The 24,224-nt window shown below is 47.9% G+C and overlaps 1 protein-coding gene across 7 annotated transcripts in view; it reads left to right on the top strand.

The window, feature by feature from the left end:
* PXYLP1 (2-phosphoxylose phosphatase 1) overlaps positions 1 to 24,224 on the top strand; it is a 71,044-nt gene that overhangs the window by 44,711 nt on the left and 2,109 nt on the right. For all 7 annotated transcript variants that reach the window (XM_042955840.1, XM_042955842.1, XM_042955841.1 and 4 more), the window contains 3 exons: positions 8,454 to 8,612; positions 9,466 to 9,592; positions 19,721 to 19,860. In XM_042955840.1, the coding sequence (XP_042811774.1) occupies positions 8,454 to 8,612; positions 9,466 to 9,592; positions 19,721 to 19,860 (426 nt within the window). The remainder of the gene's footprint in view (positions 1 to 8,453; positions 8,613 to 9,465; positions 9,593 to 19,720; positions 19,861 to 24,224) is intronic.

Below are 24,224 nucleotides of genomic sequence, written 5' to 3'. Positions count from 1 at the left end.
TAACCGCTGGATGGAGGGGAGCCAAGGACACAGTGCAAGTTTGCCCAGGTGGAGTTTACTCCAACTGCACTGATGAACTTGGGCCCTGCTCCCTGTTGCCTTGGCAACAGGGCACCTGCCCCAAGCTGATGACATTAAAAACCCCCAAAACTCAAGAAAGTCCACAGTGGCATGAGATAAGTCATAATCAGAGGTGGAGCCCTGTGATCTTGACGGCAGCTCTGCCCCAGGGGAAGGGGAGGCTGGGTGGTTTAAGAAACTACCAGGAATGAAGTCTTGACAGCAGAATCTGAATCTGGCATATGAGGGTGAAGTCAGGCTGCACCCAGGAAGAACTCTCTGATGGTCTCACTGTCCACACACAGTGCCTCACCCGCCTGGCAGAGCCAGGTTGCCCCCCACCCCGGGTGGGAGGGACAGGGAGTCGGCCATGATGTGTGGCCCCTCTCTGATATGTCTGGCTTGGGCTGCAGCATCACGTCTTGCGCCCCACCCCCCGCCGCCTCCCTTCCTGTCTTTCCTGTATCATCTGAGGGGCTGGACCCCACTGCCCAGGGGTCTGCCTCTTGGAGAATCTGGAACCCAGCCAGAGTTCTGCCTCTTCCCAGCCCCAGGTATCCAGCAGAGGAAGGGCTGGCTGGTCATTCCAGGTACCTGAGGGCACAGGTCCCTCCCTTAGCATTGTCTCTCAGTGAGGGGGGCTTCCCCAAAGCTCTCCCTCACCCCTGGCCATCTCTTCCTAGTGACCCTTCCCACAGACAGACAACCAGCTGCCTTCCTGCGCAGCTGGTTTGTTGGCCTCATTGGGGTTTAGTTTCCCTCTAAAGGTAGATCTTTGAGACAGAAAACTTACTTGTTCCTCTTGAGGGGAAGAGGAAACAATGTCCTTGGGCCTTAGTGACTCTCACCAGAGCAGGGATAGAAGCATGGATTTAACCTCTGGCAGGACATCCAGCCACACATATGTGCTAAAATGTAGACTGTGGGTTGTTCTAGGTGATAAGATTACCGGTGATTTTCACTTCTGTTTATACCTTAGTGTTGAATGGCTATTTTAGGATGAACACATGTTTATGTGAGTTGTACAGCTCCTTTTGCATTTTGAAAAAAGAAAAATCTCTTGTCAAGGGTGTTGAACTCAGAAACCTGTTTCCAGGCACCTAGGGTTGTTAGCCTGAGTCTGCAGATGTCCACATTGTCTCATTTCAAGGGTCCTTTGAACCCTGTGAACTGCCAGATTCAGAAGCTCGTGTATGCAGTCCTTTCTCAGGGTAGAGGAGCAGTAGCTTTTATCAGATTCTCAAAGGTGAGGCAGAGGGGATTCAGGCTGAGAGATGGTTAAGAGTGGCTAATAGTTATTTTCACGGTTCTTTCTGGGAGCCTGTCCTTGGATGACTCTCCGATTTCTAGTTTCTGTCATGATTTGGCATCCTTTGTGCTTCTGTCATCTCATCCAAAGGACTCTGTTTGGGCCAAGCCAGTTATCAGTTGCCTCAGAGGAGAGTGAGGTTTCCTGGCCCCTCTGAGAGACCACAGCTGGGCTCACGCTCGGGCCATAGGGGGAACCCAGTCGTTGTGCTCTGGCAGTCCGTGGACTTAGGGTTCAGTTACCCATGTCAGAGGGAGGTCAGGCAAGGAGGAATTAAGAGCTTGGGAACAGTCTATGACAATACCTCTAGCCTGATCTGATGTGAGTCCCAACCCCATGAGCTACACCTGCTGTGGTTTACCGGCTCCCTGAATGGGACCAGGCTTATCACTGGGACAAAAGCACTTACTAGATTCCTACCTAACGGTGGTTCACCATGAGACAACAAGAATGAGGAATGAAGAATGGTTAAGAATGAGGAGAACAGGAAAGGTTGGTTATATTGCAGCCCAAACTGGATAGGTCAGAAAGGACAGATTTCAGCTATTTGATCAATCTTGTCCATGTAAAATCCAGTCTCTCAAAGTAAATGTGGACTTGATTTTCACCTTGCTTGATTTCTACTCCTGCCTTTAAAAGTAAATGGCCAAAGGCAGATAACCGAACTGGTCTTTGGTTGTGGTTCTGTCTTATATTTGAGAATTACATATAGATGTTTATATATTCAGTGCTGGGTAGAGGCACAATGGGCCTTTAGGACAATTTAGTGGATTGGGGAGCACTGAGGGAATTGTGGAAATTGCCTGTGGAGCAAATCATTATTTTCTGGCAGGCCAGTGAAGGAGAGAGAATTCAAGAGCCTTTGGATGATTAGGGAGTACAAGGACCAGGGGTATTTTAGCTTGTAAGAAGGTACCACCTTGGGGGCATATGGCTGGCTCAGTTGGTAGAGCATGCGATTCATGATGTTGGGGTCATGAGTTTGAGCCTCACTTTGGGCATGGAGCTTACTTTAAAAAAAAAAAAAGGTGTCATCTTGGATATGCTGGATGTATTTAAAGGAGTCAGAAAAGCTCCTAAAATTGAGTAGTCGAGAGGAGAAGGGAGACTGGTTCATTGTGCTTCTGTGAAAGGTGTGGACACAGAGGGTCTGTATCGCTTCCAGATCCTGAGTTAAAGAGAGCACCTTTTAAGAGCCTGGAAGTAGCCAGAATAATCATTTCAAGGGGCCAGACATGCAAATAACATTTCTTATCCCTTGCCACACTGCAGGCACTATATGGTGTTCCACAGGCGAGGTCTTCGGTCATCCGTGCCACCACTGTGGTAGGGATGCCATTATCTTAATTTTACAGGTGAGGGGAATAAAACATAGTGAGGCAGGAACATTTGCCCAAAGTCACGCGGCTAGGAAGTAACAAAATTGGGACTTGAACCCAGGTTTGTGACTCAGTGGCCCCCAGTCCCGTACCACCTGTCTGCAGTCAGAACCATGGGCAGCAAGGGTGACTGAGGACAGACTTCAGTGGCCCTGGAAAGGAGGAGCCCCACAAAAGAGGTGACTGCAGTCCCCCAGGGAGATGACCAGCCCAGGGCTGATGGTGAGGCAGGCCCTGGAGCTAGGAGGGTAAAAAGGAGATGGAGGGGCCACTCTTTTGGCCCGATGAGGTTCTCTGCCGCTGCAGTCCGTGGTGTAACTCAGGCAGCTGAGCCACTGGTGGAGAGGTGAGCCAGCACTTCAGCCCTGCTGTGCTTCAGTCCACGCGGACACCTCTGGGTCTGTGACACCTGGGCCTTGGACCTTCCAGGTGCCCGTGTAACGAGAGGAAGAGCTGACAAATAAATGACACAAGCACAGGGACAGTAGGGGACATCTTACAGCCCAGGGCCTAGGGTAGGGATGGCAGGAGGCCACCTGAGTCCTTGTGAAACTGCTCCTTTCATGTGAGGAAGCCTTTCTTTCCTGGACAGGGCCCTTATTGGCACAGTTGGCTAGACTCAGGTCCCTATCCCTGGACCCCAGTCAGCTTGGCAAGGGCGGAGCCCTGGAGGAGCAGCATGACAGCCCCCCATCAGGCCACAGGGTTGGCATGGGGGGAGGTGCCACTCCACAGAAGGGAGGGACAGGAGGTGATCTGGGTCAGGAACACAGGTGCGGAGGGGAGGCACAGTACTCAGTCAAGTCAGATTTGAAGCACCTGTAAAGGGCTTGCATACAGGGGGTTAAGGCCAGACCTTGTGGGAAAAGGCCAAGTGTACAGGTAGATTTTTATTCTCTGCCCTGGGCCAGAGCCCTGATATGGGGAGATGAGCTAGAGACCATGGGCATTGGCTTGGTGCCCTCAAGGAAGGACACTAGCCTGTCCGTATGGAAGTCAGAGTGACTCCCAGGTAATGAGCTGGCAGCAGACATCTGTCTGTGAGACTACCTGCTGATCCTGTGGATCACTGAAGTTGTCAAAGTAACTGAAGCGGCCTGAGGCCCAAGGCCAGACAGGGGCTTACAGCCTAGAGGCCTGTGCTGGTAAGTAATGATCTGATCCTGACCCTGGGCCCTTATATCTCTTTTCTCTGCCCAGTGAGACACTTCATCAAAAACAGAGAGCACAGTCCCTGGCTCAGAGCAGTCCTCCAGCTCAGCAAGCCATTTATGGAGGGCCTGCCCTGTGCTGGTCCGATGGGCAGTATTATAAACGGGAAAAAGACATAGCTCTAACCCTCAAGATGTTTGGGGTGGCAGGTTGACAAACTGTGGACAGCCCTGCTTATGGGTACTGTGGTGCGAGCCAAGATGGCAGCAAGAACCAGGTGGGCCCATGGAAGAGGGATGTCAGGGTGGGATTCCTAGAGGGGTGACCCTGGGATCCTTATGGAGTTGGCCAGATTTGGGGGGCAGCGGTGAGATGAGGTAATTAGATGTAAAGGGGGGAGTGTGGTTGAGAAACACCTGTGGTAGTGGGGACAGCTCTGAGCAGTTCAGGACAGTGAGAACCAGGTTAGGGGCGAGTATGCAGGAGGGTGGATCTGGGGGAGATGTCTCACCCCAGGCTTCTGTGCATCAGAACCTCCCCAACACGTCTAGTGTGTGGAGGACCCGTCAAAGGGCCCCATGTGGCCTGGCCCTGCATTCTGATGATTCAGGAAGGTGTAAACAGCACAGGGTGCTATCAGAAGCTAGTGAGTGAGGTTGACAGGCCCAGATGTCAGAGGAAGAAGCAGCAGATACAGTCTTTCTGGATGGAAGGTCTGTGATTTTTACCCAGTCTTTCAAACCACTGCTTCCCGGGGTTATGAATGAGTCATTTGAACCCAGCTACTATGGTTCCTTCTTATTCCATGGGCTGCTTAGTAAAAATACCACAAACGGGGTAGCTTTTAAACAACAGAAATGTATTACTTTCAGTTCTGGAGACTGGGAAGTCCAAGACCAAAGCACCAGCAGATTCAGCGTCTGTCAAGACCCGCCTCTTAGAAGGCATCTTTTCTCTGCAATCTCATACGGTAGAGGGGCAGGGTCGGGGTTACTCTTTGGGGTCTCATTTATAAGGATGCTAATCCCATTTGACCTAATCATCTCCCAAAGGCCTCACCTCTAGATATCATCACACTGGGGGTTAGGATTTCAACATGCAAATTTTAAGGGGACACAGACATTCAGTATATAGCAGTTCCCAAGTGGTAGCCCCCATAGGCCTTACCCTATGTGCTTACAGATAAAGTAGCAAACTGTGGGGACTTTGGGATGCCCAGGGACCAATGGCCCCCAGTCTCTGTGTCACTTCTACCATCATGTGTCCTTAGCTTCACCTGTCTCTGACCCAGACTCCAAGGGAGTGTGCCCACAGGCAGGGTTAAGAAGCCAGAATCTGGCACCGTTCCGTAAAAGATCAGAGTTAAGGATTGAGGGCTGCCGCACGGCCAGAATTGCTGGGTCATTAAGATGCTGCCCTCAGACATATACTTTTCTCATTCGCTTGCTCTGGCACAAATTCCCCCAGAGTAAATTACCTCCAGACACCCGAGCTGTGTGTTAGCAGTTCTGGCCCCTTCCAGGTGCGGGGAAGAACGTTGCTGTAGGACCAAAGAGCTAATTTTGAATTGGGGAAGAGCCAACTCTGTAGCTCTGTGATTGTTGTTTTATTGTTGTTTTAGTACAAGTAATACAAGTAATGAATGAAAATATGCTAATAACTATGCTGATACTATTCTGCTAATAGTGTATCAAGACATTATAGCAGGATACATATATGTCTATACATATCGGATATGTATAACATATGCTTACTGTGAGTATGTGTGTGTGAAATACATAAAACAATATGGAAATTTATGGAAAAACAAGTAAAAATACTTCTTCACACCCCATACCCCTGTTCCCCAGAAAAAACCACTGCTGTGTTGTCAGGATGTCCTTATAGACATTTTTTATGCACTTACATAATATGCTTGTAGATTCATACATTTATGGTTTTTTTTTTTCTTATCTAGTGACTTGGTTTATTCACTTCACTTCATTTACCTTTGATTCTTTTCCATTCTGTTTAGTCATGGCAGAATATTCCCCAATATGGATGCAGCATTCTGTTCTGTTCATGATGGATATTTAGTTGATTTCCCTTTTTTGTTATTACAAACAGCACTGTGGTGAATTTCCGTGGCCATACCTGTTTGTGATTCGAATTGATACCTCTGTTGAGTAGCTTCCAAGTTGTAGAATAATGGGATCAGGGATAAAGCACATAGAACATTCTGGTGAATGCTGCCAAATTCTTCCAAAGGTTCCAGTTTCCACTGCCACCTGCAGCACGTGGAAGGCAGCTTCACACCCGTGCGGGTACTGACAGGATTATTAAAACGTGATATTCTAGGGGCGCCTGGGTGGCTTGGTCGGTTAAGCGTCCAACTTCGGCTCAGGTCATGATCTCATGGTCCGTGAGTTCGAGCCCCGCATCGGGCTCTGTGCTGACAGCTCAGATCCTGGAGCCTGTTTCAGATTCTGTGTCTCCCTCTCTCTCTGCTCCTCCCCTGTTCATGCTGTGTCTCTCTCTGTCTCAAAAATGAATAAAGGTTAAAAAAAAAATTTTTTTAAAAAAAACGTGATATTCTAGTCTGTTGGCAGGGTGTCACATCCTGTTGTTTTATTTTGTATTTAAGTATGAATAATGTTGAACATCTTTTCATATGCTTATTGCCATTGGTATTTATTTTTCTGTACTTGGCCCGCTTATATCCCTTGCTGATTTTATGGTTGCAGGAGCTCGTATGCATTTTGGATATTAATAATTTGTCTGTTAGGCATGTTGCATATATGTTCCTTTCCTTTTGTTTATTAACATCGGTTTGCCAAAGGGAAGTCTAAAGTATTTATTTAGAAGAATTTGTAGGGGCTCCTGGGTGGCTCAGTCCTTTCCGCATCCGACTTCAGCTCAGGTCATGATCTTGCAGTTCATGAGTTCATGAGTTTGAGCCCCACATCAGGCTCTGTGCTGACAGCTCAAAGCCTGGAGCCTGCCTCGGATTCGGTGTCTCCTCCTCTCTCTGCCCCTCTCCCTCCCCCTCTCCCTTCTTCTCCCCCTCCCTCCCACCCTCTCTCTCTCTGTCTCAAAAATAAATAAATTTTAAAAGAAAAAGAATTTTTAGAGTAAATTAGGGAATTTAAATGGATTTAGATTGGTGATTGGGTCCTGTTTTAGCTATTGTTCAAATGTATGTATGTATATTATGGTGGTGATTAATAAACCTTTTAGAAATGGTGCATGGACACACCTATTTCTGTGCATTTTCTCAGTGGGTGGATGCTAAAAATGCCACTATCATTGTATAGAGAGTTCCAGAAAATCTGTGATGCTGCAGAGAGGTTCCCCATACACGGAAAGGTTGGAGACCATTGTCCCAGAAGATGGACTTAATCCGCTTATAAGTAATTCATAAAAGTCTGTTAATCAGGACTCATTTGATTGAAAGTGTCGAAAACCCAACTCAAAATAGCTTAAGCAAGAAGGGTTATGTAAGATGTATATATAACTGGGACCTCTAAGAGAGGTTCTGCCTTCATCCACATCATCCAGGGTCTCAAAGGATGGATATCCTCAGGTCTCCCTCCCTTCCTCCCTCTCCTCTCTCTCTGTCTCTCTCTCAGTCTCTGCATTTGTTGGTCTGCTTGTCTGTACTTAGTATCATTAGCTTCTACAGCAAGCAGAGGCTGTCTGAGGATGGATAGGTGGTTGGGCAGGCCCAGGTTTCCATTCTTAGAGATCATCATACAAAAGAGACCCTTTTCTAGTGTTTGCACAGCATCTCTGCCAAGGAAAAGGAGACGAATTGCCCCATCACTGTCCTCGTTGACTCAGTCACATGTCCACCCCAGCCAAGGGTCAGAGACACTGTGATTGACAGTTCAGCCACAACCAGGAGAGGAAGGAGCAGTTCATCAACAGAAAGGGGGATGCTAGCTGGACAGACTGCAGGACCCATGTATGACCTACAGAAGATTGGTAGGGAGAACCTGGCCTGGAGGCAGAGGAGTGAGCTTGAGATGCGGTTCCATCCACCACATATGCCTTAGGCAGCTGCCTCAGTCTCCCCCTGGGCTCTAGGCTCTCTTCTCTATAAAGTGGACTTGTGAGGATTAATGAGTGATGTCTGGATCAGGCTCTTGGGAACCTCGAAGTGCAAAGCAGGTGATATCAAATGAGATCTGTCAGACAACACATCTCACACTTCGTAGGCACTCCATAGGTGATGGTTTTCCTCCCTGGTATTTCCTAGAATTCAAAGGGTGTTAGGAATGAAGCATTCGGTTTGCATGTTCTTCCTTTACCACCGTGAGTGAGGCGCCTTTCTCTGGGGTGGCCCACCCGTGGTTGCACAGGTAATTATTGGTCAGAAAAAGATAATGGCATTAAGAAAGAGGCAGGGCACATTTCCTGATGAGAAGCTGACTTCTTGCTGGACTAAAGTCCACCCTAATGCTGTGGGAGAGCATAGTCGCTCAGTGAAAATCTAGCCACACCCTGGGCCCCTCTAGCCGGCCTGGTCCCTCCTGTGACTGCACGTGCCATGACCTGCCTTGCCTTCCTTGCAGTCCACCTGACCCCGGTCTCCACAGCTAAGAATGGAGTGAGTAGCAAGAGTCGAAAGAGAATCATGCCTGACCCAGTGACCGAGCCTCCCGTGATGGACCCCGTTTACGAAGCTCTTTTGTACTGCAACATCCCCAGTGTGGCTGAGCGCAGCATGGAAGGTAGGTCTGCCTGTGCCGCCTAACTTGGTACCCAGCACCCCTCTGGGAATTAGTTCTTCAAGCAGCATAGCGCCACGGTACGGAGCCAGACGGCCTGGACTCAAATCCTGCGGTTGCCACTAGGTCGTGCCCTTGAATGAGTTCCCAAGTTAGCTTCCTCCTCTGCTGAATGGGGGTAACCAGCAGTACCTACTCACAGGGCTGCCCGAGGCCTGAAGTAACTGTTTTGAACAGCACGTGGCTCAGGATAAGCCCTCTGCAAATGTTTGCCATCATGGTTTTCGGTGAGACACCAGAGATGGAAAGGTGGGCTTGGCGGGCTCTAGGGCATCACCCCCCCAGCTCCCCTCTTTTCCAGTAAGCTCTCTCAGGGCTTAGGAAATCCACAGGATGCTGGATGCTCTGTTGGTGCATTGTAGTAAACGTGCAGGAAACTATGATTTCTGTGTTGAGTTTTGCTTTTTTGAAAGTGTTTCAAAGAATGATGTTGAATATTTTTCTCAACAAATCAGTGACCTGATTTGTTTCGTGGAGGTTTAAAGCAGAAGTCATCGTTTCCAGTACTTCTGTGGGCCTCCCCCTAGTCTGTGGATGTGAGGGAGGCCCCACGAATCGACATGCCCCCATTTCACTGGTCTCCAGCCCCCAGCCACACCCCCAGAGGCTCCCCGTTACTTCTAGAGGCCTGAGACATGTATAACCAGCCCTGTCATGTTCCTCCGCCTGCCTTGTGAGCCACCCCCACCCCCCAGCATGGCACCCTCTTACCATGGTCATCCCTCCCCACTTCTGCAGAGTGGAAAGGATCCACACTTCCTGCGCATTAACCAGGACACATGCTCCTCTCCCACAGGTCACGCCCCGCATCATTTTAAGCTGGTCTCCGTGCATGTGTTCATTCGACACGGGGACAGGTACCCGCTGTATGTCATTCCCAAAACGAAGCGACCAGAAATTGACTGCACTCTGCTGGCTAACAGGTAAATTGCACTTTTTCTAAAAGTCATTTTCAAGAATCTGTTCCCTCCGTCTCAGTCACAGTGCTGACTGGAGAATGACACAGGCCAGGAGTAACCTACACTCGCTGAGCACAGACCATTCGCCAGGAGCCTGATCTTTAGAACAATCCTGAGTGTTAATTGCCATTTCAGAGTTGCGAAGGAGGAGGCCCAGAGAAGCAAGGACACCTGTGTAAGGCCACACACAGCAGATAAGTTGAGATTTGGGTCCAGGCCTGTGTGAGGTCTGCTCTCCTCACCTGTGCTCTTCAGTTTGAGGAAAAACTGGGACACAGTGCAGTGAACACTGGGCTGGATGTCCTCAGGCTCAGCTATTCTCTTTGGGGGCAGCAGGTAAGTCCCTTAGTCTCTGAGCCTCCCCCTCCCGTCTCTGCAATGAGAATGACCGTGCTGACCGTGCAGGGTCTGGGTGAGGAATGAAGTGAAATAACAGAGGGGAATGTGCATTACCAGCTGCAGAGCCATATAAATGTAAGATATACTTCAACCATTTAATTGTTTGTGGGAATAGAGACAGCACGTTCTTGATTGAGAACCCTTAGGGTAAAAAATAATTCAACAGAGAGTGGAAATTTTGAGTATAAAAATAGCACAGCTCTAGGAGTGCCTGGGTGGCTCAGTCAGTTAAGCATCTGACTTCGGCTCAGGTCACAATCTCACAGATCCTGAGTTCGAGCCCCGCATCGGGCTCTGTGCTGACAGCTCAGAGCCTGGAGCCTGCTTTGGATTCTGTGTCTCCCTCTCTCTGTTTCCCTGCCCTCCCCCACTCATGCTCGGTCTCTCTGTCTCTCAAAAGTAAATAAAACATTTAAAAAAAAATGTTTAAATGTTAAAAAAAAGAAAATGGCAGAGCTCTAAAATGAAATGACGAGAGGCACCTGGGCAGCTCAGTCAGTTGCGTGTCCGACTTCAGCTCAGGTCGTAATCTCATGGCTCATGAGTTCGAACCCCACATCAGGCTTACTGCTGTCAGCACGGATCCTGCTTCGGGTCTTCTGTCCCCCCCCCCCCTCCCTTTCCCTGCTTCCTCTCTCTCTCTCTCTCTCTCTCAAAAATAAATAAAACATTAAAAAAAATTTTTTTTAATGAAATGACGAGCCAGGCCTCTGCAAATGTGTCTGGGGGCACACCACATGGCTTGAGATTTACTGAACGAGCAGAGGAGATGGAGGGCAGTGCCCAGTGGGGAAGACGTTATTTGGATGGAATGCTTCTGGGTGCCAGCCTGCCTCGGGCAGGGCTGCTCTGGCAGAACCATGGGTTGCTTGTCTGCAGCCAGGCCTGTTCTTTCTAGTGGATGGCGGTGTGGAGCCAGGGGTTTCAGGTTAACTATTTGCGCCTCCAGGCTTCTCACTGTCCAAGATCATGGGGAAGAGGGAGTGAACCATTCGATGTAAACACATCATGAAATACCATATGACTATAGGCTTCCATGCACTTTCTCCTTTCCTGCTGGAGGTCACAAAGCTCACAGCCTGGGCGCTTGTGTCATCTGTTGTGTATTTAGCAAGCATGGGTGCAGGTCCCAGTGTCCCGTGAGTTGGTAGAGCCCCAGGGTTGAGGCTGGCCCCTGTCAGAAGGCCATGCAGTCACTGGCTTTCTTCCCCCAGTCTCTAGCCTTCTGTGCCAACCCTTCCCCTGGGGTCTTCTGTACTGCTCTACCCACCTTTTGGCGGCCCCCCACCCCTGCAAGCCTGTGTACCTGCTGTTTAGCTTGCTTGCCCCGTCCCTGTGTGACCCACTCCTACAGCTCCTCAGGAGCTCCCCTGAGAAGCTGCCTCCTCTGTGAAACCTCTCCTGGTGTGTGAGGACGAGTTTCTGGTTGTATTGGGCACTGCCACTGCCTCACTTAAACTGAGAAGAGGGATGTATAGGAAGGGTCTCAAAGCAAAATATTTAATGACCAGACCTAAACTGGCCTTAGGACGAGGGCAAAGGTAGAGGCCACTTGCTGTGCCGGGTGTTAACCCTTTGGTTTCTGGATTGGGGGATTGGCTGGAGGAATTGGGTGAGGTGCAGGGAGGACAGCTCAGAGAAGGGGCTTTTCTCCACTGGCACAGACTTTGGATATCTGCCCTTTGAACTGCCCAGGAATGGACAGGAAAAGACCTCTGAGTTGGGCAACCTCAGGGCAGCCTCAGGGAGTTTGTGGACAGTTCCACGCTTCTACCCTGGTGACTCCCGGCTTCTGCTCCTCTTTTTCTGTCTGGGCTTCACATTCCCAGATGTGAGAATTTCAGTGGCTTGGCTCAGACCAGGAGTCTGTCCCCAAACCAGTCAGCTAGTGCTGCAGGGTCCCTGAGTACCTCAAGGCTCTGGAGGCTACCCTCGGTGTTCCTGGAGAAGGTACCCATTGGGCATAGCCCCCTGGCAGTGGGCAGGGCCTCCCCTTTGCACCTACATGCTTCGCAGCCTGTCTTCCGGCATGATTATCTGTGCCCTTCCCACATCACTGGCTCCTTAAGGGCATTGGGTCTTGCTCCTTCCTGTATCATTGGTGCCCAGTCTGAGCCTGGCATAAAGTAGGTGGACTAGGTTGGTTGCTGAGTGAATTCAGGACCTTGGTGAGAATCACAAGTCATAATTGCTAATCAAGTGCCTCAATTGATTTCAGCCTCTGCCCTGGAATCCTCTGAGGACTTTGTGACCTTTTGGTTGTAGGGAAAATCACTTCACCTCTGTGAGCCTCAGTATTCTGTCCTGGCACATGGGGACAATAGTCCATCCCTTGAATAGTCCATCCTCATGAAGTCTGACTAAGGGGACGGACTAAGCACTGAGCTGGTCATACTGAGAGGTTTACAAACGATGATGTTTCATTTACTGCAGCAGCCTGCAGGCCTTCTGGGGCCCGGCCTCTTTCCCACTCTGAGTGGTCATGGTCATGAGGCCAGGGCAGGTCCCAAGGTCCCTCATTCTGTCATAGCCAGGACAGGGCCCTCTGACAGGCCATTTCTGGAGCTCCCATTTGAGAGACGCTATTCTGGGGACCAGCTGCCCTGGCTGCTTCTGCCCTCATTTTCTCTGGCCTTGATCTTTTGGCCTACTTTTATTGAACATTCTGTATCTTTAAGAGCTGCTTTAAGTCTTTTGTGGAAAGAGGGTGGAGTATGCATGTTTAATTAAATAATGTCATTTCATTAATTCTACTTTTAAAAACATGAAGTTGACTTGTCATTATAAATACCCACTTGGGGAACCTGGGTGGCTCTGTCAGTTGAGCATCCGACTGGCTCAGGTCATGATCTCACGGTTTGTGAGTTCGAGCCTCGCATCAGGCTGGCTGCTATCAGCCTATCAGCACAGGGTCCACTTTGGATCGTCTGTCCTCCTCTCTCTCTGCCCCTCCCCCGTTCACACTCTTTCCTTCTCTCTCTCTCTCTCTCTCTCTCTCTCTCAAAAAATAAATACAATATTTAAAAAAATTATAAATACCCACTTAGAGTAAGAGTGAGCAGGACTCCCAGTGACAGAGACCCACTTTGAGCCTCTGAATCCCCTGAGACTGTGGGGTCTGGGTCACCAGTTGTGCCTGTGCCTTCCCAGGTGCTAGTTCAGCTTCAAGAATCATTAATTTTTATGGCATCTTAAAGGTGGTGGATCCTGGACTGTGTCTGCTACTTCAGTCTAGTGACAGGGTTTATCGGGGCCAGCAGGCAGGCTTGCAGTGAGCTGAGTAATCAGTGCCAATGTCGGTGCAAGGGAGCAGCCCCGTGTTTCCCTTCACGGTGACACATTCCATGGCTCTCCCGAGTCTTTGTAGTGGAAGCTGCCTCTTCACGAATGCCCTGTGCCTCATGACAAAGGTGCTGTTGTAACCCTCATAGGACAAGATTTAGCCAGCAATAAGGTTGTTAGCCATACATGTGCCATGTGTATTAAATGCTTTTTTTCTGCACTGAAGAATATGAATCAGATACTGTTTTCTATATTCAAGGAAAAAAAGAATATTCAATTCAACCAGTATTCAACACGTTATTTTATTATTTTTTTAAATTGTATTTATTTATTTTGAGAGACAGAGAGAGTGCACGCAGGGGAGGAGCAGAGAAAGAGAGGGAGAGAGAATCCCAAGCAGGCTGCATGCTGTCAGTGCAGAGCCCGACCTGGGACTCGATCCCCAAAACCGTGAGATCGTGACCTGAGCTGAAACCAAGGGTCAGATGCTTAACCGATGGAGCCACCCAGGTGCCCCATTACATTTTATTTGAAAACATGTATTATGTGTCAGGTACCATGTCATGTAACAGGAGGTGACATGTGGGCAGGCACCTAAATAAGATGAAGGAGCCAGCCCTGTGCAGATCTGGGGGAATGGTGTTCCAGAAAGACAGAACAGCAAGTGCAAAGAGCCTGAGGCTGGAGGGGCTGCACATGTAGGAGAACAGTAAGACCAGTTATGTGGCTGGACTGGAAGACTAATGGGAGAGCGGGCTTCTAAAGATTCATGGAAGAGAGGCTGCTCCTGCCCCAGGGGGCCCACTCCCCTCTGAGAGACAGATCTGATGCCTAGCACATGGTGAGCCCTCGGGGAATGGTGGCCAGCATGAATGGTGACAGCAACGGCAAAGGTATTAGAGACAAAGAGGAAAACGTAGAAGCAGAAGTAGTTTTGGAACCATATTTAGGGGCACGAACCACAAGAGGGCAGCCTGACCCAGCTTGCGGCAGAGGGAGAGGTGGGATGCCAGGTCAGGGAAGGCCACCAAGAGAAAGGGACCTCAAGGGTGTGCAGGAACAAGTCAGGTGGCAGATGATGATAAATGATACCTGGGGTGGTGAAACCTGTGCAAAGGTGGGGGGAGGTGGACAGCTCAGCCCACAGGCTGGAGTGGAGAGGTAGCGAAGGACTAGGTTATCTGACACTTTGAATGCCCAGCTAAGGATTGTGGACACCAGGCACGAAGGCAGTGAGGGAGCTGGGAAATGGAGGGATGAAATTATGAAGATCTCTGACCGCCATGATGTGGAGGATGGATTAGACGCCGGCAGTGATGTTTACGTTCCTGTGGGGACAGCGATCCAAAAGAAAGATTTCCCGCAGAGTCCGAGCCGGAGTCCTTAAAATGACCTACAAGGCCTCTTGTGCTCTTCCTCATCCCCTTGCCCTGCTTTGCCCTCCGCTGTGGCTCTCCTCACCCTCACTCAGCCTCAGCCACACTGTCCCTAGCTCTCCTTCCCACTGACTGTGTCCTCTCTGCAGATAGCTGTTCCCTGGTGGCTTTATGGCTGGCCAGTTCCCTCACCTCCCACAAGCCTTTGCTTAAATGTCACCTTCTCAGTAAGACCACTCAGAAGACTTCACTTACAATTACAATGCACTTCTTCCACCCAAGTCTCCTGGGTCCCCTTTTTCCCTGCTCAACGCATCAGTGCTTCATAGCATCCGTTACCTTCTAATGTGCATGCATGCATACATGCACGCACGCGTAAACACACACACTCTCTCTCTTTCTAGTGTTCATTGTATGTCTTCTGTTTCTCCAGGCTCCTAAGCTCCCTGAGGGCAGTGTTCAATGCCGCTATATCCCAAGTGCCCAAGACAGTGCCTGGCACATGGGAGGAGCACGATTAAGTATTTGTTGAATGAATAAATGATAGAGGCTGAAACTCAGGGAGTGGCAGCAGAGTTGGAGAGAAGTCTTGGATCTGAGAGAAGGGCACCAGGTGGGGTCGGTAGGACTTAGTGACAGGTTGGATGGGGGTGAGACAGAGAGAGGATGGTGCCCAGATTTCTGATGGGGTGTCTGGCTCGTGGTGGTGCCCCTCTCTGGAATAGAAAATGCAGAAGGAGGAGGAGTGGGAGGTAAGTTATGAGGACAGGTCTCAGTGCTAAGTTTGAGCTGTCATCAGGCATCCAAGTGATCATTTCTAGAAGGTGTGTAGGTGTGGACTCAGGGGCATTGTCTTGCTGGAAGGTAGAGGTTCATTTGAGAGTTCACATGTTGATGGCAGCTGAAGCCGTGAGCTTGACTGGTATCACAGAGCCTATGGAGTGAGGGAAAGCCAAAAACAGTCCTGGGAAACGCCAACCTGTAACATAGCACAGAGAGAAAGGAGGATCCCAGGAGGAGGTGGTGACTGCAAACACAGTAGTGATGTTAGGAGAGCTAAGAAAGGAGAGAGTTTTAGGAAAGGGTGAGGGGTGAGTAATCACGTCAGTTAATGCACAAAGTTCCAGAAAGGCAGACTGAGAAAAGTATATTGAGTTTATCCTTGTAGAATTTCATTTCATTAATAATATAAATTCCTTTGCATAAATTGTAAAAATCTGTAGTATGAACTCACTCCAGTTTCTAGCCACGTAAACGTTCTTGAATTGTTTTCTGATAACAGTATCACTGGTATTAAACCTGTTCTCTGTTTGTCTTACTGTTCTGTGCAGGACTAAGAAATTGCTCAGATTATAGCTAAAGCACAATAAATTTTCCCATGGGTGTGTAGATTAGCCTCAGGGTTCTGTCTCGAGCTTTGTGGCATAGAGAGAAGTGAATAATGCATATAAAAATGTAAACAACTATTCTGGACGTGAACAGTTTGAAGCCTTAAGATAGTAACTCTTTTAATTCTTCCAGTTTTCAATATGAAAGCTGATTTCCAATGAGGCTACAATGACATGAGTTTTTCCCGAAGAAAAATTCATCGTCACAAATATCATCATTTCTATGTTAGTCAGAGTAAGGCTAGCCTTTTGTAACAAAGAGACTGAAGAATGCATTCCCTCAAATAACAAAGAGGTTTATCTTTTCCTTCTGTGAAGGTCTGAGATGAGTGAACCGGGTCATAGGATGGGACTCCACTTGGTCATTTAGGGCCCCAGGTTCCTTCCAGGTCATTGCCCCCATCGTGCCCTAGGGATGTCTACATGATTGAACTAGGACTGCTGCCATGTCTAAATAGTGGCCCGTGGGAAGGAAAAGAGTGTGAAGGGGCACCCCATGATCTGAAAACCTAAACCCAAAAGTGGGATACATCCTTCCATTCCATTGGTGAAGAATACCATGTGGCTCTACCTAACCACCAGGGCCTCAGACATGGGATCTAACCAAGTTCCCAAGAAGAGGAGAACAGATTTTAGTGTACAACTGTTAAAAGAAAAAGCAGAACCAGACAGTAGTAGTAGTAAAAACAGATTTTATCCAGGAACTAATGCAGTAGGAGAGCAGAGACCTTAACATAGAACTGGGCGCTGGGGCACCTGGGTGGCTCAGTTGGTTAAGCATCCGACTTCGGCTCAGGTCACGATCTCATGGCTTGTGAGTTCGAGCCCCGCGTCGGGCTCTGGGCTGACAGCTCAGAGCCTGGAGCCTGTTTCAGATTCTGTGTCTCCCTCTCTCTGCCCCTCCCCTGTTCGCACTCTGTCTCTGTCTCTCTCAAAACTAAGTAAACATTAAAAAAGATTAAAAAAAAAAAGAAGAAGAAGAAGAACTGGGCTCAAATCCAAATACAACATGGGCAGTGGAAACTTACAGCAAAGGATCAGGGTGGGGGTCAGTGGATGGAAAATGACTAAAGAAAACCCTCAGGGGTGAGGAGATTGCTGAAGGCAGACCAGGGTGAGCAGATATCACCTGGGAGATGAGGAATTTGATCAGGTATCAGGAGCAGGAGACTCTGGCTAAATTGACTTAGCAGGATGTTTTCTAAAACTGAGTGATGCAAAGAGGGACATAAGTCCAAAAAGAACATGGAAGTCCAAAGGTTGAGGCCTAGTTGGGAAGACGATTCAGAGGAGCCTACCTATAGTTTGCTCAAAGAGAATCACAATTAGCACAGTTAGCAGTTTCACTCATAGTACTTCCATTGAAATCTGAATATTTTAATAAACCACTGTAGGAACTTGCCATATTCATTGCTACAGATTATGGGAGGCTTATTCTTTTCATAAAGCATCTAAGGTTGGGGCACTTCCCAGTTGAATTCATTCACATGTGTTTTGGAGTATCTGCCACGTACTAGGTACCCTCTTGGCTGCAGGGGTGGAGCCATGGCCTTGGCAGATAGGACCTGGTCATTCAGATCCAGGACAGGCCTGGGACTCAGGTTACCTGGTCCTCTTCCTGTTAAAAAGATCCAGCCATCTGCCATCTCTTCTGTATATGAAGTTTTTCTTCCATGAATCACCTGTCTTTCCAGACCCAAAACAAGTTTTCATATGTATAGTTATATATTAACATGCCATTAAGTAGTCAGATGCCCTGAAAACTTGTACCAGCTCTGCAAACACTGCCCGTAGTGAAATTTCATTCCTGAAATTGGCAGCAAAGCCTTCTCAGATCGTCAAAAATCACCAGCCCATAATAATGACCTGGAACAGAACATTTGACTCCTGTTGATGGCTAGCCTTTGTTTGTGTGGATTCATATTGGCAGCCTCATTGTCAGTCTGGAAACCTTATTCCCCAGTTTGCAAATGTTTATCTGTTTTAGCCTCAGGAGGAACAACATACCCTCTGTGTTTATGAAAAGACACAATGCCCTGCAGCAATCCAGGATAATTAGACTATTAGGATTAGCATTCTCTAATTTTAAAGTTTGTTTGTTTGTTTGTTTGTTTAGAGAGAACACACACACACACACACACACACACACACACACACACACACACACGGAAGAGGGGCAGAGAGAGGGAGAGAGAGAATCGCAAGCAGGCTCCAGACCCAGTACAGAGCCCAACTGGGGGCTCCATCTTAGGACCATGACATCATGGCCTAAGCCAAAACCCAAGAGTCGGAAGCCTTACAGACTGAGCCACCCAGGCGCCCCAGCATTCTCTAATTTTAAAACATTTTTTTAAAGATGGACTTTTTTTTAGCGTTATGTTTTTGAAAGATAATAGAAGCATTTTAGTAGTTACTTTAAAAGCATTGTCAAAGTTAACTGGGCTTTCAGACAAGAGAGGTCTGCCATCGGGACAATTTATCCTTGCTTCCTTTTCATGCTGCTTTAGCTTAGCTGGGAACTAGTCTTATCTGTTCACTTCTGTTCAGCTGGAGAATGGATATACATTCACAGGTCATTTCATTATTCAGGGAAATTGTATATCAGCCGTTAAAAAGATAAATCTTGATTTACCCATGTACTTCATGGCAAAAATATAAATGATGTCAGATATTACCAAAAAAAGATGTTTTTTAGCTCTTCATAACCACCCTCCCATGAAATGAAATACTGTATGTGCAAAATGCAATGTGAACTGTAGAGAACTATGGCGATCTTGGTTACCTTAATCAGTTAATTTTCTTGAAAGGAGATTTTCCCCGAGGTCAGTTAAGGATTACTGAGGGGCGGGTTGAGGTAGGTTTGCTAGGAGGAAGGGGCAGCATGTGGAAAGTGTTGGAAGCATGAAAAAACAAGATATGTTGGGGGTACAGGAGGCAGTTGGTTGCGTGTGACCAGAGCCCAGCATTAGAATGGAGAGGGTGGGGAGCCCTGAACTTCAAGTGAGGTAGGGTTGGAACAGGCAGATGGGCCACACACCGCTTCCATGGGAAGATGGCAGTGAACAAGAGCAGGGACAGTCGGCCTTGCCTTTAGGTCGATCCCCGGCTGTGAAAAAGGCAAGATTAGACGAGCAAGATTAGGCTAAAGTAGACCAAAGAGGAGCCCGTGCCATACAGACAAAAGCTGCAGGTCGTGGCTGCAGGGATGCAGGAGAAGGGGGGGGTAGAGAAGCCCCAGGAGGACACGTCTGCAGGATTGGGTGGCAGATGGCATGTGTGGGAGCAGGGGAGGGAGAAGTCAAGAAGGGTTCCCAGCCTGGACGTGACTACCCGGTGGGATTCCGTAGCCGCCTGGGGAGGGAAACGGGAGGGGCGCAGGTTGGGGATCTGGGTGGTGGAGGGCAAAGGTGACACCCATAGTGCTGGGAATGATGGCTGCTTCAGCAGAGGTTAGGGGCTCAGGCTGGCCTTGTGGAACGTCAGTGGTCACATAATAATGGTACTGGAATTTAGAAGTGATTAAGCCAGTACCTATGACAGTGGGTGAGCAGGGCATGCCACACCTGAGATTTTGCTGACTGGGGTTGAAACCCTTGTGGACCGTTTTGGAGCACGGTGACCACTAATTCTCTGTGTTGTCTCTTTAGGAAACCGTATCACCCTAAACTGGAAGCTTTCGTTAGTCACATGTCAAAAGGATCCGGAGCCTCTTTCGAAAGCCCCCTGCACTCCCTGCCGCTTTACCCCAATCACGCACTGTGTGAGATGGGCGAGCTCACGCAGACAGGTATGCACAGCGGCCATTTGCTCATTCCTTCTCCTGTGTGCTCCTCCATTTGGCGTACATCGGAGCAGATGCGCCTGGGCTAGGCTCTAGGCTCACGGGAGTGAATAAGGGCTAGTACCTCAAGCAGCTCTGAGTCCACCAACGTCTCTACACACACGATTTGTAAAAATTAAAAGTAACCCTTTTTATATTGCAAAAGCAGTATAGTCAATGGAAGAGAAGTTAGGAAAGACAGCAAGCAAAAGGAAGAAAAACGTAAAGTACCCATAACCCTCGTCCACTGAAGAAATTAGTATCCTGTTTTCTTTCGTTTATGTGCATGCTTATGCACACACAGTGGTAGCTTACTAAACACAGTGTTTTGTAACTCACCTTTTCGTTTAACAGTACATTGTGATAGTCTTTCCCTGTCAAATATTTGTCAACAACATCATTTCTTTTTTTTTTTTTTTAAATTTAAATCCACGTTAGTTAACATATGGTGTAATAATGATTTCAGGAATAGAATTTAGTGATTCATCACCTACTTATAACACCCAGTGCTCATTCCAGCAAGTATCCTCCTTAATGCCCCTTGCCCATTTAGCCCATCCCCCGACCCAAAACCCCTCCGGCAACCCTCAGTTTGTTCTCTGTATTCAAGAGTCTCTTATGATTCATCTCCCTGTTTCTATATTATTTTTTAACAGCATCATTTCTGATGTCTGCCTATTATCCCACTCTTGCTGGGCCATAATTTCTGTAACCAATCCCATGTCCTTCGATACTTCAAAGAAAATAACCTGATTAAGTTTGGATGGGAGAGATCTCAGGAACAAACACATATGGCAGATCCCCAGTGGGCACGGAGTTTGTCTGGCTGAGAGTGTTCCTCACAGAAGCCCATCTTTCTCTCTGTAGCCCTGTTCATACCACTACACAGCCAGTTCATTGTCATGTTAGGTTGGTGAGTTAACTGTGGGGTCACCTCTGTTGAGAAGAGAAGGAACTGGGAATCCCCCAATAGGTTCTGGTTTCTTCCTACTTCAGTCTGGGATCTCAAAGGACCTTTTGCATGGTCACAGTCTTTTTGGAAGAATTGGGAGAACCTTCCGGCCATGTTGTTGCCTTGTCCCACCAGTACTGTAGGACCTCAGCTTTGATGGAAGGAAGGTCTCTGTCCTATGCCCTGTGGATTTGTCACATATTTTTTAAAGTTTATTTATTTGAGAGAGAGTGTGTGCTCAGGTGTGGGAGGGGCAGAGAGAGAGGGAGAGAGAGAATCCCAGGCACCCCAGGCCTGTAGTAGTTTAAAACAGGAGTTCTCATCCTATCAGACCAAGCACCCCTTTTTGTTAACAGGTATTTTGTGGTGCTCCTTTAACCATCCCGAAGTGAAATTCAAATATAATATGACCTATTTTAAAGAAGGGCAATTATATCAGATACCCTAACTATAATATAAAGAAGAAACAAAAGGAAATGAATTTGTTATATAATTTTATGTCTCAATATAAAAGCTTGAGCACACCCACACTAGCAAATAGAATGACACAGTCGGTTATTTATGCGGACAACTGTGACAACTGTGACAGTTGTAAATGCAGTCTGACTGAGGGATATTACACCAGGGACTCTAAAACCATGTTTTGGGACATGATTTTTTTGGCAAGTTCTGATCAAAGTAAGATCAGACGCCCCTTAATTTATATTGCATATCTGGAAAAAATCAGTGGATGTTAATGGTATGTAAAAATGGTTTTATATTTATGACACAAAGAAACAGGTTGTAGGCTAAAGTATTTTAACAGGTCTTTCATGTGCGGGAATATTTTGTGGTACACAAAAGTTATGTGGGACAGAGAACAGTTCCTTGTGGAGACTGTCTAGCTCCGTGGCCCCCACCCACTAAGTATCAAGAATGTTCTTCCCCACATTATTGTGACAACTCAACCCTCAAACGCTCCCTGAGACCAGAGCCATGCTTGCTGAGAACCACTGGTCACACTCTCTGGTTGCAAGCAACAGAAACCAACTCAAGCTAAAGAGGTACATTTAGGGGCGCCTGGGTGGCTCAGTCCGTTAAGCGGCCGACTTCGGCTCAGGTCATGATCTCGCGGTCCGTGAGTTCAAGCCCCGCGTCGGGCTCTGTGCTGACGGCTCAGAGCCTGGAGCCTGTTTCAGATTCTGTGTCTCACTCTCTCTGACCCTCCCCTGTTCATGCTCTGTCTCTCCCTGTCTCAAAAATAAATAAAAATGTTAAAAAAAAAATTAAAAAATAAAAAATAAAGAGGTACATTTATTGTAAGGATTCAGGGTGATTCACAGACTTAGATTTAAGGGCAAGAATATGACCAGGCCTCCAGAGACTGGAACCAGGAATAAAAAAAGCTGTCTGTCCCAGCTTCTGTGGTTTTGCTCTGTCCACAGAGTGACAGTCTTAGCCGCACCCAGAGATGAACTGCAAGTCCAAATTCTTTTTTTCCCTCATGGGTGTCCTCTTTTTTTTTTTTAATTTTAGAGAGAAAGCACGAGCAGGGGAGAGGGGTAGAGGGGAGAGAAAGAGAATCTCTAGCAGGTTCCATACTCAGCATGGAGCCAGACACAGGGCTCATTCCCACAACCCTGGGATCATGACCTGACCCAAAATCAAGAGTCAGATGTTCACCCGACTACTGAGTGCCCCAAGTCCAAATTCTTGAGAGAGAGAGAGAGAGCGAAGAGTGTGTGTCTGATGGGGTCCTTCAGGGTCAGTGGCCATCAGCTGGCTAGGAGGTCAGGGTGACTAGGCTTTGAGCAGTGGGGGCCCAGCCACTAGATCCAGGGGCTGTTCCCTGAAAAGAGGTTGGGGGAGGTGGCCCTTACACACTTAGAGACAATTGTTCATTCTGACCTCTCTTCTCAATTGGTCTATTATCTACATCGTTTTCTAAATCAACATTACTCTAGAAATCATTTTCTCAGTACTGTTTGTTCCTGTTCCCTTATTCTCTTTTTTAATGCTCACTTTTATCTTCTATTTTAAATTTCGTTAAAAATATATGGATGTTAGAATAACCATTTATAACGCACTTTTGGCACCCCCACAGTAACTATATAAGATTGATCATTAGTGCCTACTCTATTCAAGACGCTTTGGCAGCTGCTGAGTGTAGGAGAGAGGAGTGGCTGGATGAGTAGATGCTCCCCAGCTTGTCCTAAAGGAACCTGCAGCTGCCATGGGACAGCGCGCAAGAAGGCAGCTCACCATGCTGCTGCAAGCTGCACGGTCCTACAGAGTAGACCCAGGGCTGTAGAGTGCACAGGCCTGTGAAACGGGACCGTTGACGTCCGCCCGACAGGGCCGGTGAGGCGGTGAGCGAGATTAGCGTGTGTAAAATGCCTAGCACGGTGCCAGCCTACGCTAGGCTCAGTGATTACAGCTCAAGCCCTGGAGATCCAGTGACAAATTGGAACAGGAAGGAATTTTTTTTAAGCTTATTTATTTTGAAAGAGAGAGCAGAAAGAGAGGGAGAGAGAGAATCCCAAGCAGGCTCTGTACTGTTAGCACAGAGCCGGATGCGGGGCTCAAACTCACGAGCCGTGAGATCATGACCTGAACCGAAACCGAGTGTCAGACGCTCAACCAACTGAGCCATCCAGGTGTCCCAGGAAGGAATTCTTGATCTGACCTGGAGGAGGAGGAAGGAAGACTACAGAGAAGGCAGTATTGGAGGTAGAGACTGGATGAGGATTTCTCTAGGCAGAGCAAGGGGAAGGGCATGAACAAAGCCATGAAGAGATAAATGTTGGGAGAGGATAAGAGACCCTAAATGGCTAGAACATAGTATTTCTTCATGAAAATGCAGGGAGAAGGCACTGTGAGCAGGGACTAGGAGGGTGAGGTTGGGCCTGCGGGGATATTGGGGGTCTTGAGTTCCAACTCTGCCACTTAACAGCTCGGTTTCTTCAGCTGTAAAATAAGGAAATTGGGTATGATGATAATATGCCTTCTTTATCAGGTTTTTGTGAGGATGAAAGGAGAAAGATCTGGCATGTGGGAAGCACTCAGCCTTGATGTATGTAGCCTAGGCATAGGTAGACCCAGAGGTGAATTGGGGCCAGACACAGATTCTTAATCTTTGTCACTCATGGTTTGCCTCTTTATGCAAATCATTTTGGAAATAAATGCCTAAGACCTGTGTCAGCGCCGATCTCTGAAGGAATTCCCTCGATATTCTTCCTTCAGAACGGGACCCAGACACCCTTCATGATACTTTCCTGAGCTGTTCCCCTTCCCGGGCCAAAGCAGTTCCCTCTGTCTCACGCACCTCAGCCTTGAGTTGTCTCAGGTTTTCATATCATTTGGGCATCTGAATAAGTGACATTGGTCATGAACTGGTCAT

The sequence above is a fragment of the Panthera leo genome, chromosome C2 (genome assembly GCF_018350215.1).
Source record: "Panthera leo isolate Ple1 chromosome C2, P.leo_Ple1_pat1.1, whole genome shotgun sequence".
Taxonomy (NCBI): Eukaryota; Metazoa; Chordata; class Mammalia; order Carnivora; family Felidae; genus Panthera; species Panthera leo.
This window is presented reverse-complemented; position numbering and strand designations above follow the sequence as displayed.